The sequence below is a fragment of the Oenanthe melanoleuca genome, chromosome 8 (genome assembly GCF_029582105.1).
Source record: "Oenanthe melanoleuca isolate GR-GAL-2019-014 chromosome 8, OMel1.0, whole genome shotgun sequence".
Lineage (NCBI taxonomy): Eukaryota > Metazoa > Chordata > Aves > Passeriformes > Muscicapidae > Oenanthe > Oenanthe melanoleuca.
In genome coordinates, this window is record NC_079342.1 from 20,308,495 (window position 1) to 20,323,507 (window position 15,013).

Genomic DNA, 15,013 nt, shown 5'->3' on the forward strand with positions numbered 1-15,013 from the left:
TAAACCTTGCTAGAAGTTAAAAATTACACCTTCCCCTAGGTGGCTATGATCAGCTTGTTATAAAGTTGTGCCTATTGTTTTCCCTAGATATGCAATGAGTGGTTCAGTGATATCAATTACTGAGAACTAGCACTTAACATACTTAATTAGGCACTGGTAACAAATTATGCAGGGTGGAATGCACGATACAAGAATGGATTCCCTCTGTTCTTTAGGAAGGGACATTCTGAAACTCACATGTAAATTAGGAAAAATTGCTTTTGTTCACAGAGAACCTGGCATTCTGTGGTTCAAGATAAAGAGTAAAGCATGCTGGAATAATTGTACTCCAAGAAAAGGTCAGACTTGGAGAGATCTTGGCAGTCAGTTCCTCACGGTACCGAGCTCAAGAGTCAGGGCACACACGACACATCTCTCCCCATCCAGACTTCTCCCAGAGCTGAACGGGCAGTCAGAAATAAGTGAACTGCTGAGGAATTTCAGAGTGCCTGGGAACACATTTGGCTCAGCAGTGCTCCAAGAAAGGAAAGCCTAAACAGCAACACTACATTAGAAAATCTCTATCAACTAGCAAAGGATAAACTGTTCCTGGAATGCTTTCTTCAATGAGGCCCTCATTTCAGTGTCTGGATGGATGGATCCAGGCCAAAAGGTAACAGCTTCACATCTGGAGGGGAAGGGAACCAAGGCAGAGAAATCAACTTTAACAGGGCAGGGAGTTGGTTAATTCCAAGGAGAAGTATGTTAGTGCTCTAAAACTGAAAACCCTATTGTGGGAAGTAAAATAAAACTATGAAAATCTCAAAGTCTCCCTAAAGCATCTCTTACTTTCTAATTTAGAAATAAGGACTGAACAAACTAATCCCTTCAAAAAAGAGTTCAAATGCTGATTTTTTTTCCATCTTTGGAATGAAAGCTGGAAAAATAAAGGAAGAGAGCTCTGCACTCCAAACGGATGAGGGAAGGCAGGTCTGGTATCAGTCCAAAGAAGGGGCTTGGCAATGCTATAAACTTACAGTAATAAAATGAAAGAACCTTGAACAGAATTCGTCCTTCCCCTAAGCCTTCAAAAAAATTCCACTCTTTGTGAAAAATGATACGCTGACAGATGAAAAAACTTACCATCAGCCTTCCCATTTCCAGGCATGAACCCAGCACATATGGACAACACCTGCACAAGATTCCCCACACAGGGCTGCCCTGAACTGGTTTGCTACTGATTCAGCCAGCTTGCTTCTATACAGAAGGTAAGATCACCTGCCTGGGCAGGCTGTGCACTGGTTACAGACCAGGAAAAGCAAAAGATGCATAAGAACCAAAGCAAAGATCCCATTACCAAAGGTGTATGTGGTGCTTTAAAGCAAACACACCAAGCACAACAGGGTATGGATTCCCAAGTACCACTTACACACAAATAAACAATATTCAGTACTGCTGTGACTGAGAAGGAAAACAGCATGATAATAATAATAATTTTAAAAAGCCACCTAGCTTATTTGAAGCTGGGAAAAAAAAGAACTATAAATTACTTTCTTAGCTAATTTAATGCAAACATTAAAGGAATACTTGAAGAGGAAGGAAACGAGGTTTCAGAAAATGTAACAATCCTCCAGACTCAGAAGATATTCAGGATACAAAACAAAAAGCAATGTGCCTCATATAAAACAAGTCTGAGCTAGGAGTACACTGAGATTACAACCACTACCAAAGAAGGAACTGAGAATGACAGTAACAAATACAGGCCAACTGACAGCAGCAGAAATGCAGAAGTTACTTGAAGAGGACAGGTGCCACCAAAATCAATGCAGCTAAAATAGGGAGGAGTGTGCTAAAGCATTGTCAACCAGGTGCTGGCACAGTCAATTCAGGATTTGGGTAGTAAAATCTACTATATTGTTTTGCTGTATTTTTTTGCAGACTAGAGGAGAGCTTTATTAGAAGGACAGAGAAAAAGATTCCAGAAACAAACACTGGGCACAGTGAAAGCACTTCAGAAGTATATTTAGTTGGACAGAAAGGTAGGGCTGAGTGTAAGCAATAAAGTGGATGAGGAGTATGTAAGAGACAGCAAGATTTTGAACTGGAAATGACAAACGAGATTATTCTTCCTCTTGACTCTAAATTCAAGGCAAATGGACAAAAATTGTAAAAAAATATGTTGGGACATCCTAAGCATAAGCTGAAAAAGATTTCTACTAAGGGTGTCAGAAAGGGAAGCTGAGAAAAAAATGTAAGTGAGAAAAGCTAGCAATAAAAAGGCAGAACTGAGAGATGCCATCATCTGGACTTGTATCACTCCCAAAATTTTAAGAACTAAGTAGTTCTGCAGCACATTGCCAGAAAGAGAAAATGACAGCAACACACAAATGAGTGACTGGAAGGTTGCCTTCAGAGCACAAAGAAGAGTGAGCAAAGAAGTCAGGGAAGAACAACACATCAAGCACCACTGTGACAGGCAGGGCTGATAAGCACAGGAAGGTGAAGACGTGCACTTGAGGAACTGGCCCAAAAGACTGCTAAATCTTGTGAAGTGAATTTCAATAATGTCTAAAGAATAGGAAACAGGGTGAAAATAATTCTTAATCAAACTAGGGAAAGGCAAGATAGAAAGGTCTTAAACCACAGCTTGACAGGTTTAGAGATGATGGGTAAGAAGGATGATGTGCCTAAAGCCTGAACCAGGACTGCTCACTGATGATGGAGGGAAAGCCACACCTGCTTTGTACAAAGGCACTAAAGAAGGGAGAGAAAGATAAAGGAGCCAAAAATCCTACAGAAGCAGAGCACAGATTATATAAACCTCTTAAGTCCTCTCTGAAGTCCTACATCAAGACTGGCATTTGCTCATTAATATTTAATACAACAACACGAGTAAATGCACAGAGCATGGAGCTGCTGCTGCTCTCACAAAACCCCAAACAAACTAAAACTAAAAAACCCTACCATGCCAGCTACTGAAGCAAATAATGTTGAGGTCCCAATGCAACTTTTCTTCCAGTGGAACAACTGAGATACCCAGTCTAATTCTAGTAGGACTCAGAGTTATTGATATGGCCACCTATTTGTAGTCAAATTTCTAATACACATGAAGACTCTCAAGTATTTTGAAACATTCTCCTTTTTCATGTGCTCACTAGCAGATTGTTCAGATCTACAGATCTGCAAGAAAAACTTGCATGTATTTTCTTCCTTAATTTTCATTATTAATATAAATCTGTTTTTCAGTTCAGAAGTGAATACAAAGTCTCATCAAAAATAATTAACCAAAGGCTACAAGGCTCAAACTAATACAACTAAAAATAGCCATTATTCTTTGTCAGCAAAACTCTCCCTTTCATTCAACTTTTACTGCTTCTAGAACTTGGCTGCAACACAAACACATGGAGCTGGACAATCAAGCTAAGAAAAGACTATGCTGAGAAACAGGAAATCAGGCTCTCTACAAGACTGAGGATGGTTTTAATCCTGGATTCAATATTTACTTAAATACTGACCTCGAATAATTCAAACTTTTCATCTTACTGTCCCCATCTAGCCCACTGAAGTGTTGTACAGATTTGTTAATATTTGTACAATACTCTGCACATGTCAAACACAAAGGATTACAGCTATTATGGAACAACTCTCTTAATCCTTTCTGAAACAAATACACTAATACAGCATTACCATTAAATTTAAAAGAAACCATGAAAACAAGCAGGATGTGAAAATGTCATCCTTTAAATCCTTCCTCTGCACCTACACATGAAACTCAACTATGGGCTTTACTTTTCAAAAACTGGAACCTGATAAATATTTTACAAAAAACATTTAGAACAAAAGCTATGCATTTCTTTAGAAGTTCAAAAGTTCATTTAAAGAGATCATCAATCTCAATGACAGCTATAATTTGTCAATCTGGCTGCCCTCAGCAGCCCATCTGTATGAGACTGTACAATTCTATTAGGACCAAACCCTGTGATGATGTGATGATCACAGAGGCCACAAAGCCATGGAGATGCTGCCCACGAGCTGTCCAGCAGGTAAAGCTGTAGCCTATAGAGCACTCCAGGAATCCTCCACAACATCTCTGCCCAAGGAACAAGCTCACTATGGAAATAGCAGGTAGATTCAGGCATTTTTTCAGTTTCCATACAAAAATAACAATGAGGTTCAGCCTCTATTATTTTTAAAGGAATTCTTAAAAAAATGCAAATAATTGACTGACTGGCACTTAGGCAATACACTGGGAAAAAATGTTTTACTGTTAAATTACGAAAACAAAAACATTAAGTTACATTTTTTCCCTTTTCACTCCCCTGCAAATTTTAGCATATTTTAATTAGTTTTAGTTACCATAGCTACCATAACCATACTATCTTTGAAGTCAATTTTATTAAAATCCTGAATTTCATGTTTTTACTGTATGCTAGCTGAGCTTATACAACATTTACATGCATAACTGGTATTTAGTGGTGCAACACAGGTACTAAGACCAAGAAAAACAACAATAGTATAAGTCACCTGTATGTCTTTGTGTTATAAAAATAAATCAGATGACTTCTGACTATTAAGGTGAACCAAAAGGCAAATGTGACTGAGAAACAAGCAGGTCAGTTGAGAAGGGTTAATGACAAACGAAGTAAAAAAAAAGTATATTCAGAAATAAGCAGGGTAATACAGAAATAGAGCAAATTAAATATAAGTGCAAAATCTTCTTGCACAAATAAATCCCAGGTTTAAATTATTTTTACTGGCATTTAGCCTGCTGATGACATCACCACTCTCATTAGGGTTATTTCAAACCATTACTTAGCAGGTAGTTTTAAAAGTTCCTAATTTTTTTTGCTGCTGCCATTTAGCTTTGTGTCAATGTGCCATAATAAAGCTTCAACACTGAACAAACAGAAATTACACCAAAAAGACTCCAAAAAATCGTGCCTTTGTACAAGTCCTTCATACCTCAGATATGGTCCTACACTAGAATTTAGAAGAAAGGAAAAAAATCCTCCACCCTTCATCTTACACAAGTTAAAAATAAACCAAAATGGATCAAATACAAAATGAGTGTGAAATTTAGCTTTAAATATTTTTCATGAATACTGCCACACTTGTGTTCAGGACTATATTTAGGAGTGTGAAGTAGTTAGTTACTCTGTTATAGAAATTGATTTGCTGAACTTCTGGGTACAGCCAGCCCTTTTACCTGCTGAAGAGGCAAAAACACAGCAGTAGCACATCAGCTAAGGGTGACAAAGTGGCCGTGCACATCAAATATCACGGTAAAAATTTAAAAAAAAAATTGAAAAATAAAATTGCTATTCTGAACAAGGTTACTTCAGCAGTGCCTGAACTGCTGGGTTTAGTTTCTCTCAATGATTGGAGTGGGCCCTTGGCATGGCAAGCCCTGCATAGGCACAGGAGGTGACACCAGTGTTAGGGACAGCTGGACTTGCTGCTCAAGGATAGCGACACAAAAGCTCATCCCAAGTACTCCCAAACCAGCCATGGAAGAATCAAACAAATTTCAAAGAGCCTGTGAGGAACCACTACCAGTACTGGGAGGTTTCCTGCAACGACTTCCTGGCACTTCTTTGCTCAGGACAACCCCAGAAGCATCTGCAGGTGCTCTGACATTTTTCCTGGTGCCATTTCTCCCCAGGTGTCGGTCACACATCGCAGCAGCGGACAGACTCAGAGATTCCTGGGAACAAAGTATCAGCTGTCCCTACCACAATGGTTCATTCGCCCTACCCACTGCCCTGGGAAAGGAAATGGGACAGGTGGAGCATGCAGGAGCATGGGATGGAGCAAGGGGACAGTGGCCACAGCCAGGACCTGCTCTGTGTACTCCAACTCCCAAGCTGTCAGAATGATGCAAGCAGGAAAACCCATGGAGAAGCCTAAGACTACAGAAATACCAGTAAAACCTTGGATTTAAACAGTGCACATCAAGACGACTTCCTGGTATAAATTTTGTGTATTCTTAATATAATCTAAAATCTCATGTGGCAATTTTTTCCCTTATTCCAGAATTTGGCAAAGGGTCTTTCCTCCATAAACTTTCCACAGCAGAGAAGCTTGGATGCACACTAAGAAGTTGAAACACTCTCAACCTTACTCAAAACTCAGTCCTAGAATCATTTAATTAGAATTTTTTCTAGGAACAGAGATTTTACATCCTTCTGAAATCCACAGTAACATCTCACCACGACCTGCACAGGCTCTTAAAACCTAAAAAAAAAATAAATCTCACATAACCTACTCTAATAAAAAGTGGAGCATAACATTTTATAAAGGAGCAAGAAAGGATAGGGATGCACCAGGTATTAACACATTTGCTGTGGCAGCTAAGGAATTGCTATGAGACTCTGATGGAGACATGTTTGCTATGAAAGTGTGGGTGGGAAATGTTGAGGGCAGCAGCTAGAAAGCACAATTATTTACTTGTTAACAAACATAGCCTGAAGTAGGGAACTTTTAGAAGTCCCTGAAATTCAATTCTTTCCACCTAATATTCATCCCTTACAAAAGAAAGAAAAAGCTCCAGTGGAGTCATCTAAAGATCATACTGCTAATAAGGTGCATATCCTCATAGCTAAAATTCTGCTAGTGTCTATAAGACACGTGGAAAAGCTGCAAGTGGCATATGTGTGTCAAGGAGAGGGACCAGAAAACACAGCTTTGGAGCATTTTGAGAAAAGAAGAAAAAGGAAGGGTGTAGATGATCAGGAAACAGACTCAAGCTCTTCCTGAAAATTGTCTGCTATTTTTGTATTCTCAACAAGACAGACCAGCTAACGTCACCTCAAGAAAGTGCTCTGTAGTCAAAATCCAGTCTGCTGAGTACTATTTTCAAGAGGCAAGCAAAATTATTCCTTTATTAGTACATAGCATCAACTGCTGGTAGCCAAATGGTGAAACTGTTAAAGCAAGGGACATTCACTTTAATATGCCTTCTGTGGCTGGAAGGTCTAGAACAATCTGAGTCAGGTCAGCCTTTCTGGTTTGAGCCCTGCACTTTGGCTAACTTCTGAAAAAGTGGGAGGTTCCCAGGCCAGCACATCCCAGCAGTCTCAGCAGTTCCCAACCATGCACACTGGGACACAAGGGAAGGCACAGCTGCTCAGAGTTCATCTGCAACTCTTCTCTAACACTGTCATGTACTACTCCCCACAGAATAAAAGACAGCAGCATTTATCTCCACAACATACCAAGTCTCTCACAATTACCTGATGCTCTGAGCATGTCCCAACACACTTCCCTCTTCTCTTTTTCATTTTTAAACTTATGATGCCTTTACAGCAGCACTCTCTGCTCTGCAGCAACAATTGCATTGGCTTCCAAGCATCCAACCTCAGCACAAAGGATCAAAGAATTGCTTCTAGACTCTCCCAAAAGAGGACAATTGTTTTATGAACTCTTTACACAACCAATGCTCCAATAAAGCTTTGCTTTATGGGCACAAACCTGTACTTAGGCCTGTGTGACTTCCTACATTACAAGGGTAGAAGTTTGAAAGGTATCTAAATTTCTTTAGATATAATAGGAAAGGAAAACTCTTTTCAAAAGAAAAAAAACACATTAATATGTGTCTTGTATCTGTGTTCTTTCTCTCCTTTTTTCAAGTTGCTAGAAAGGAAAAACAAATGGATCTGTTTCTCAAACTATGATTAATTTCCACTGCATGGACAGTGTTTGATCGTGAAAATATATTTAAAAAGCTAGAACTTTGCTTACTTGAGCACCTTTACGTGCATGAAAATTGGTCACCATTCAAACTGTAAAAGAACACTTTGCAGGCTCAAAAACCCCCATTTCCCCCTCTTATTCTTTTTTGTTGTTTGTTTAATTCAATATCTGTAGCACACTTTGATCCTGAAACCTCCTTCTAAGGGGAAATTCTTGGACCTAAGCAGTAAACCCTTAAAGTCATTGATGTATGGTTTGTGCATTCAGGGGTTCCTTCCAAAAAAATTCAATCAGCTATGTATATTTTAAATATAAAAGCAACTTTATACACATTATTTACCTTATTACCAAAATAGGCTGGAAACCTTCAGAACTAAAAGTTCTGTACTGGTATGTGAAACATTATTGCAGACTTGCAAAATTATTTTTAACTAAATAAGCAGTTAGTATAACATTACACTTTGCCATAAAAACTTGTCATAATTTGAGTTGGTCACTACAAAGAAAGAATCATTCTATGATGTCTTCATGGAAGACCAAGTATTCTCTTCAATGTTTTTAACCACAATAAAAACAAACACCAATATTAACATTTTGGGGAGAGATGACAACTTCAGAAGTGACCCTTTGTACACAACCTCTATTGAATTCACCTAAGGTATTGTTACATGCTACAGGGTGGAAAGAAGCACAAAAGTAAAGACTCATTTGGTGGTCAGGTGAGAAGTTTCCCAAGAATGCCAAACACTGATCTAGTCAGAATATACTGAGATCTGACAGCTGTAATAAAGACAGCTGTGTGTTTCCTTGTGTTCCTTGCTCAACAGGAGAATTTCCTGTAGAAATTAGAATCTCCGGAGAGCAATTAGTGCAAATCACTAATACAGGTAACAACTCCTGTTCTCTGGAGGAAACAGCATATATTGGTTTGTTCTGATACAAGAGACATGAAACAAAGAGAAACTGTACAGAGAAATTCAGGAGAGCACATCTTGAGCAGACAGAGGCTCTGCCTGGAACAGGGGAACTGGCAAAAATAAGAATTTGATGCTGGAAAACTGAGGCAACCTGGTGGGCTCAACATGTGAGCAAAGGGTCTATTTCTAGATATTCCTCTGGAGCACTTTAGCTGTGTTGAGACAGGAGGAATGGAAAGGGCAGTGTCCTCCAGTGGGACAGAGGAATAAGTCCAATGGGACGCTGCCTTTGGAAAGAGAATCTGGCAGAGAACCTGCAAGAAACACTTCACATATACTCCCTTGACACAGACAGGACAGACAAAACATGGGCTGGCACAGGATAACAAAAACTCAGCAGGAGAATCCACTCCTCTGCTAAACGGCCTAACTAGCTCTCCTGAACTTCTGGAGTTGTGAATACTCAGAAACTGGAAAAGCTTTGCAGGGAACTCATGTTTGGCTGTTCCTCGTTCTTCTGAGGTATTTATTTATGGCCAATAATAGAAGTAGGATAATGGCAAAAGTCACTAGCTGAGCAGGGACACACTGGGCCACCACCAGGCTAAACTGGCTTAGGAGTTGTTAACTTCCAAAAATAAAATAAGAAAAATACCAGTTCTACGTGACTTTTACACCAAGTTACTCTGTTTAGACATCAGAATTCAGCACTGCCTTCTAAGAGCTCAATACTAAACAAAAGAGTGTTTTAGCCCATTCCATATTCGGGGAAACAGACATAACCAGTACTTAGCCCAAAGTGGAAAAGTCAGGATAGGAACCCAGTGTCCTCTTTGCTACCCAGACTGACATTTCAAATGGTCATTACAACCTTCAAAAGCCTATTGGGCAAGTCCACCCTAATTTCAGTCCACAGCAATTTCCTACAACCACCAAACTTGCTTTCCATGTCAACTATGACTATGGCAGCGAGGAAACAATACAAAGTGTTCAAGGAAACAGAGTCGCTATCTGGGGGCAATGTACCAACAGCACTATCTCCCAAGGGCTGAACACCTCCAAATGGCCAAAACACGGGGTTATTTCCTAGTACACGCTCTAATTGGTCGTCTTAGCTTGGAGACATTTGTTATCTTTAAACACGAAGCAAACCAAACGAAGCAAGCCCCGGTTACAAGAGCAGTACCTGGAGGTCTGGTTCCACTACTGCCTTCCAATTCGTGAAGTCACTTAAACTAACAAAGCGGACATAAAACAGCACCCCTCAAATTTGCCAACAACTGCAAAGGTACACAAATGACTCCATGCGCTATAAATAAGCCGCAGACGAAAATCTAAACTTTTTTTTTTTTTTTTTTTGGTAAGTTTCCACCGTCCCCGTCCCCATCAGCACCACCGCGCCCCTCCATCCCCCGGGTACCGCGGGGGGCATCTCGGGGGTCGCAGGGATTTTGGAAGCCGACCCTGGGGCCCCTCCCCGGCCCGGCCCCGCGCCCCCCGCCCGCCCCGCTCCCTCCGCGGGGAGGGGGCGGCATCGCGGCCCGCCCTCACCTGCCAGCGCCAGGATCTGGGCCTTGTGCAGCAGCAGCCGGTCGCCCCACTCGCCGGGGCTCTCGTCGTCCTCGTCCGCCGCCTCCTCGGGGTTGCGGTACACGGTGTAGACCTTCTGGTTGTCGAAGTCCTGCTGGGAGGTGGGGCTGAAGTCCCGCACGCGGGACACGGGCAGCGCGTAGCACACGTTGTCCTCTAGGAACCGCACGAACGCGTACATGGTGCGGGGCGGCCGCGCGGCTCCGCGCCCGCCGCCGTATTGTTCCTGCGGCCGCCTCTGCGCTCGGCTGAGCGGGCCTGGCCGCGCCGCCCGCCGGGCCCCAGACGGCGCCGGCCAGGCGCGAGCAATCCAGCGCGGAGCGACGCGAGCGGGGCGGGCCCGGGCGGGGGGAGCGGCGGCGGCCGCGGCCCCGCTGGCTGCCCGCCGCCCACAGCGCCGCGGGCCCGGCCGGCACTGCCCCACACGGCCCCACACGGCCCGTACGGATCCGGGCCGGCCCACGGCCCCACCGGGCACACGGCCCGCACGGCCCCACACCTGCGCTAGGGGGGCACCCGGCTCCCCCAGGAAAGGCCTCGGGAAGCTCTTTTTGCCCCCAAAACTCCGTGCAGGTGTGCCGCAGAAATAGGCTTTGTTCCAGAGAAATCATGGGGTGGTTCGTGTTGGAAGAGGACCTTAAAGATCATGTCGTTCGGCACCTTCCACTGTCCCAGGTTGCTCAGAGCCCCATCCAGCCCGGCCTTGGACACTTCCAGGGATGGGGCATCCATGACTTCCCTGGGCAAATTGTACCAGGGCCTCAGCACCCGGACCACCCTGAGGAATTTTCCTGATAGCCAATCTAAACCTACACTCTTCCCATTTAAAGCTGTTCCCCCTTGTCCGGTCACTACATGCTCTTGTAATAAATCTCATCTTTCCTCTAAGTCCCTTTCAGGTGCTGCAAGGCCACAATAAGGTCATCCTGAAGCCTTCTCCAGGCTGAACAATCCTCATTCTCTCAGTCTTTCCTCCTTGGAGAGGTGCTCCATTGCTCTGATCACCTTGGTGGTCACCTTTGGAGGGGAAGCAGAGGGGTGGCACACTGTGGGAGTTGTTCTGAGGGTTGGAGCAGAGCCAGTGAGCACTGGGAAAAGGGGCAAGAGGGACCTGTCCAGGAGAGTGGATGATGCCTGGCCAGGCAGCAGGACACAGCCCCATGCTCATCTGCCACTTGGCAGCAGCACTCAAGCATCAGCTTTTACATAAAGATCGTCTTGGTAATGCAGAAGCACCTGCACTCCATCATTCTATTCCCTGGGCGTTGCTGGAAGAGCACAAAGCTCCCCCAAAAGAGCAGAGAGCTGAGAAGTGCTATGCAGGTGTGTCAGAACAAAGATTAGAGATGGTACAAATTTTATCACTAATCTCCAAACTTTTGGAGACTCCTAGATACTGAGTTTGGATGTTTAGGGCTTCACATATGAAAAGGGCAATGTGGCAAAATTGCTTGTGGTTCAGAGCAGACTTGTACTGCTGTTTCTGGTCCTGAGGTCTGTGTTACCCAACCAGACTTTGCAACAGAACAATCACATGGGGATAACTATTTAGTGTAAAAATAGAAAAAAAAATGAAATCACAGAATGAGTATGAGAGAGGAGTATCACAAGTTTTTTGTTTACAAAACACCAACACAAAATGAAACCAAAATATATAGTCTTTGTGGGTTTTCATATCTCTAGGCATTTGCAGTACTATCTCTGCCTGTTGCACTGAGTAAAACCACACTGAACTTGTTTTTCCTGGTTATCTTTTATAGACTTCTCTTAGATGGGGACAAACCACAAACTGGAAAACAAGGAGTTCAGTTTTGACTGAGCACTGGCACAGGTTTCCAGAGAGCTTCTGGAGTTTCCATAAAGCTGAGTTGGAGGTAACTCAAAAGCACCTGGACGTGGTCTTGGGTAACCCCATGAGCAGGGGCTGGATTAGGTGAGCTCCTGAGGCCTCTTCCAACCTCAGCAATTCTGTGACAGTGCCAGAAACTTTTGGCTGTGCCCAGCAGAAATCTGTCTGTCTTAAACAGCAGATGAAAACATAAGGAATCCATACAGGTGTAGTTAAGCCAATGTAAGCATTTCACCCACAAGCTGTAAACTTCCCATACAGTAATGGCAGCTTTATTATTTTAGCAATTACAGAGTTTTGCAAATACTCCAGTTTAAGATCGGGGATTTAAATGGCAGTACTTTATGTTAACAATAAAGTATTGCCAGACTGGTGTGTAATTACAGGCAAATATAAGTGTGCTACAAAGTATGGATGACAAATATATTCTAGTAGCAAGTCTGCAAGGGAAATGAAATTCCAGCAAGGATTGTGTTGCTGATCAAACAATACCAGCTGCTGTAGCACTGCTGTCTCCTCTACCTCGTGTTACAGTGGGGTACAGGGAGCTGCAGAGAGATGACAGGACAGACTGATTGCTGGAATTACTCCATGGACTGTTAAAATTACATGAAGGACAGTTCTGTTCCACTAAGTTCAGTGGCCAGTGAGGGATTGGGTAGACTCCCTCCTGCCAGGATTGTATTCCCACCACAGCTGAATTCCATTAGGGGTGTGTAAGACTGCTGTCCAGGGAAAGGAACTTAGAGCAATGGTAAAACTGGAAATAAAAGGAAACAAAGAGAAGGTCAGGACTCAAGAATTAGTTTAAGTTGGAAGAGGAGAGATCTCTGGGTACCAAGGATGCCTGGGTAAATTGTCCCTATGAAAGAAAACCAAAAGGCTTCATGTGAAGGCAGCTAGCACCATAGTGGGTTTGTTGGTTGGTTGGTTGGTTGGTTGGTTGGGGTTTTTGGGAAAAGGAACACTCTAAAATAGTGTTTGCAATATTTTACATTTGAATGCTGAATTACAGGGAAGACTGTAAAGATTTTTGTATCAGCAGCAGAAAAAACAAAAGGTCTCAAATCCTTTAGGCAGGCTGTTTCACAGTTCCCCACTGAAGGGCGTTTTTGGGAACAGATAAGGGTCGGGATGATAAATGCATGTTTACTCTTGGTCCCTTGCACACACGTTGAGCCGAAGGCATTATAATGCTAAAGAATTAATAATGATCCCATACATTTTTTTCTTCTGCCTACAAGGAACTGTGTTAATTTCTGGCTTTAAAATCTATAAATAATCTGCACTGGTTAGCTGTGAAGCTGAGGAAAAATCCATTAAAGCAGTGAATGAAACACAAGGCACTTGTCACTCCTGTCTTTTGGACCTTTCCCATTTCTACTAATGGTTAGCCAGCTGCTTTAACACGGAGTTGAGCTTGAAGTTTAAAGGTGCAGAGCTATTTTAAAGGTGTAGATTTTAAAACTCATTGTTAAGGGACTTACTGGAACCTTACTGGATTTAAATCCTCAAGCCAGTCCAGCCTTTTAGAAACAGCACAGTCTTGCTGAGAAGTAAATTGTTGTACTTTCAAAATGCAAATCAAGCCTCAGCTTAGAAAGCAATACTGTCACTCCAAGAGTGCAGAAACCACAGAGCACAGTCCCAGCCCTTGTGGGACTCCTGAGTGGCTCTTTTCTTGGAACACTACTTATATTTTTCCTGGTGTTATTTTTCTTGAAAAATAAAGAAAGCATCCAAGCAAAAGCGGATGTCTGCAGCTTTCATGTGCACTCTGTGTTTTCACTTAAAGACACTAAATGAAAAGCTAATAGTTCCAATAAAAGTTATGCAATTGCTAAATCTCTTTTCACAGCAAAACATTAAAATTAGGCTCATCATTCACATTATTCCATATTTAGTACCAAATTCTCAAAGGACACCATATTGATTTGAAATCTGCTAAAGAAAAATTCCCATTTTCTTTTACTGTTCTGGTGGAGCTGATTCACTTCTACCTGACTCTTCTGCAGTAACAATTGAACTACTGCTAGGAATCCCTACACATTGAATATGTGGTTTAGAAAACTGTTGTTTTCTTGTGGATTTATTTGTCCTCCAAGTAGTGCATGTCTTACACAATTGTTTTCAAGCTCAAATATATCTTGAAGGAAAGATATATTCACAATTTTTTTGGGTAACACTGTATTGGAACAATGGCATTAAAAGTCATACAGGTTAAAGAAGAGCTCAGCTAACAGTGCACAAGAACTGGAGACTATTCAAATGTTTATATATGTTCAGTCATACAATATACTCACAATCTGGCTAATTTTTATAAAGAACATGACCACAGTGTGATCAGAAGATACCTCCATTCCATGGTTTGCATTTTCACAGTGAAGTGCAAGACAAAGTTATTTCCATGTATAAATGAATTTTCCTCTGAACAAAGTCATGTACAGCTTCTAGGTGTTTTGAGAGAGAAGGTGATTGGAGGGAGGGAATCTACTATCCTGATGGAGCAGGGTAAGTATTCCAGAGGATTGTTCCCCTTTATAATTTAAAATAAAATTTAACTCTTGAGACACTGTTACCACGCTGTACTTTCAGCACCACAATGATTACATATAAAAATGCAACAAAAAAAGGTCCTGTTCCTGTGTGATCCTAGAAGATGGATAAGAAAATATTTGTGTCCATATATAATTCCAAAGCAGTCCATTACCAAGAGTAAGGGAACCTAGATTACACAGATAAATTCTGAAGATTTAATCTTTTGAAATCTATGGCCTTAAACCATCCTCAGTTCCAATTCCTCTGAGTGATCTAACTTTTCTCAGGGCTGTGGATAATACTCAATCATCTTTTACAGTAAACTCTCACACCCTCACAGAATATTCTTTCAAAGAAATGAAACCCAGGGAACACTTTATGGATCCATTCGCATAGGAGACACTTATTTCCCAGCTGGTGCATTCTGTAGCATGAAAAGGTAACAATT

The 15,013-nt window shown here is 42.0% G+C and overlaps 1 protein-coding gene across 4 annotated transcripts in view; it reads right to left on the bottom strand.

The window, feature by feature from the left end:
* LOC130256077 (BEN domain-containing protein 5-like) overlaps positions 1 to 15,013 on the bottom strand; it is an 858,262-nt gene that overhangs the window by 329,237 nt on the left and 514,012 nt on the right. The window contains exon 1 of one of the 4 annotated variants that reach the window (XM_056497344.1): positions 10,140 to 10,476. The exons of 2 other annotated variants lie outside the window; for them this stretch is intronic. In XM_056497344.1, coding sequence (XP_056353319.1) covers positions 10,140 to 10,359 — 220 coding nt within the window. In that variant the 5' untranslated portion in view covers positions 10,360 to 10,476. Of the gene's footprint in view, positions 1 to 10,139; positions 10,477 to 15,013 lie in introns of those variants that run through there. One more of the 4 variants, XM_056497345.1, reaches the window with a different exon arrangement.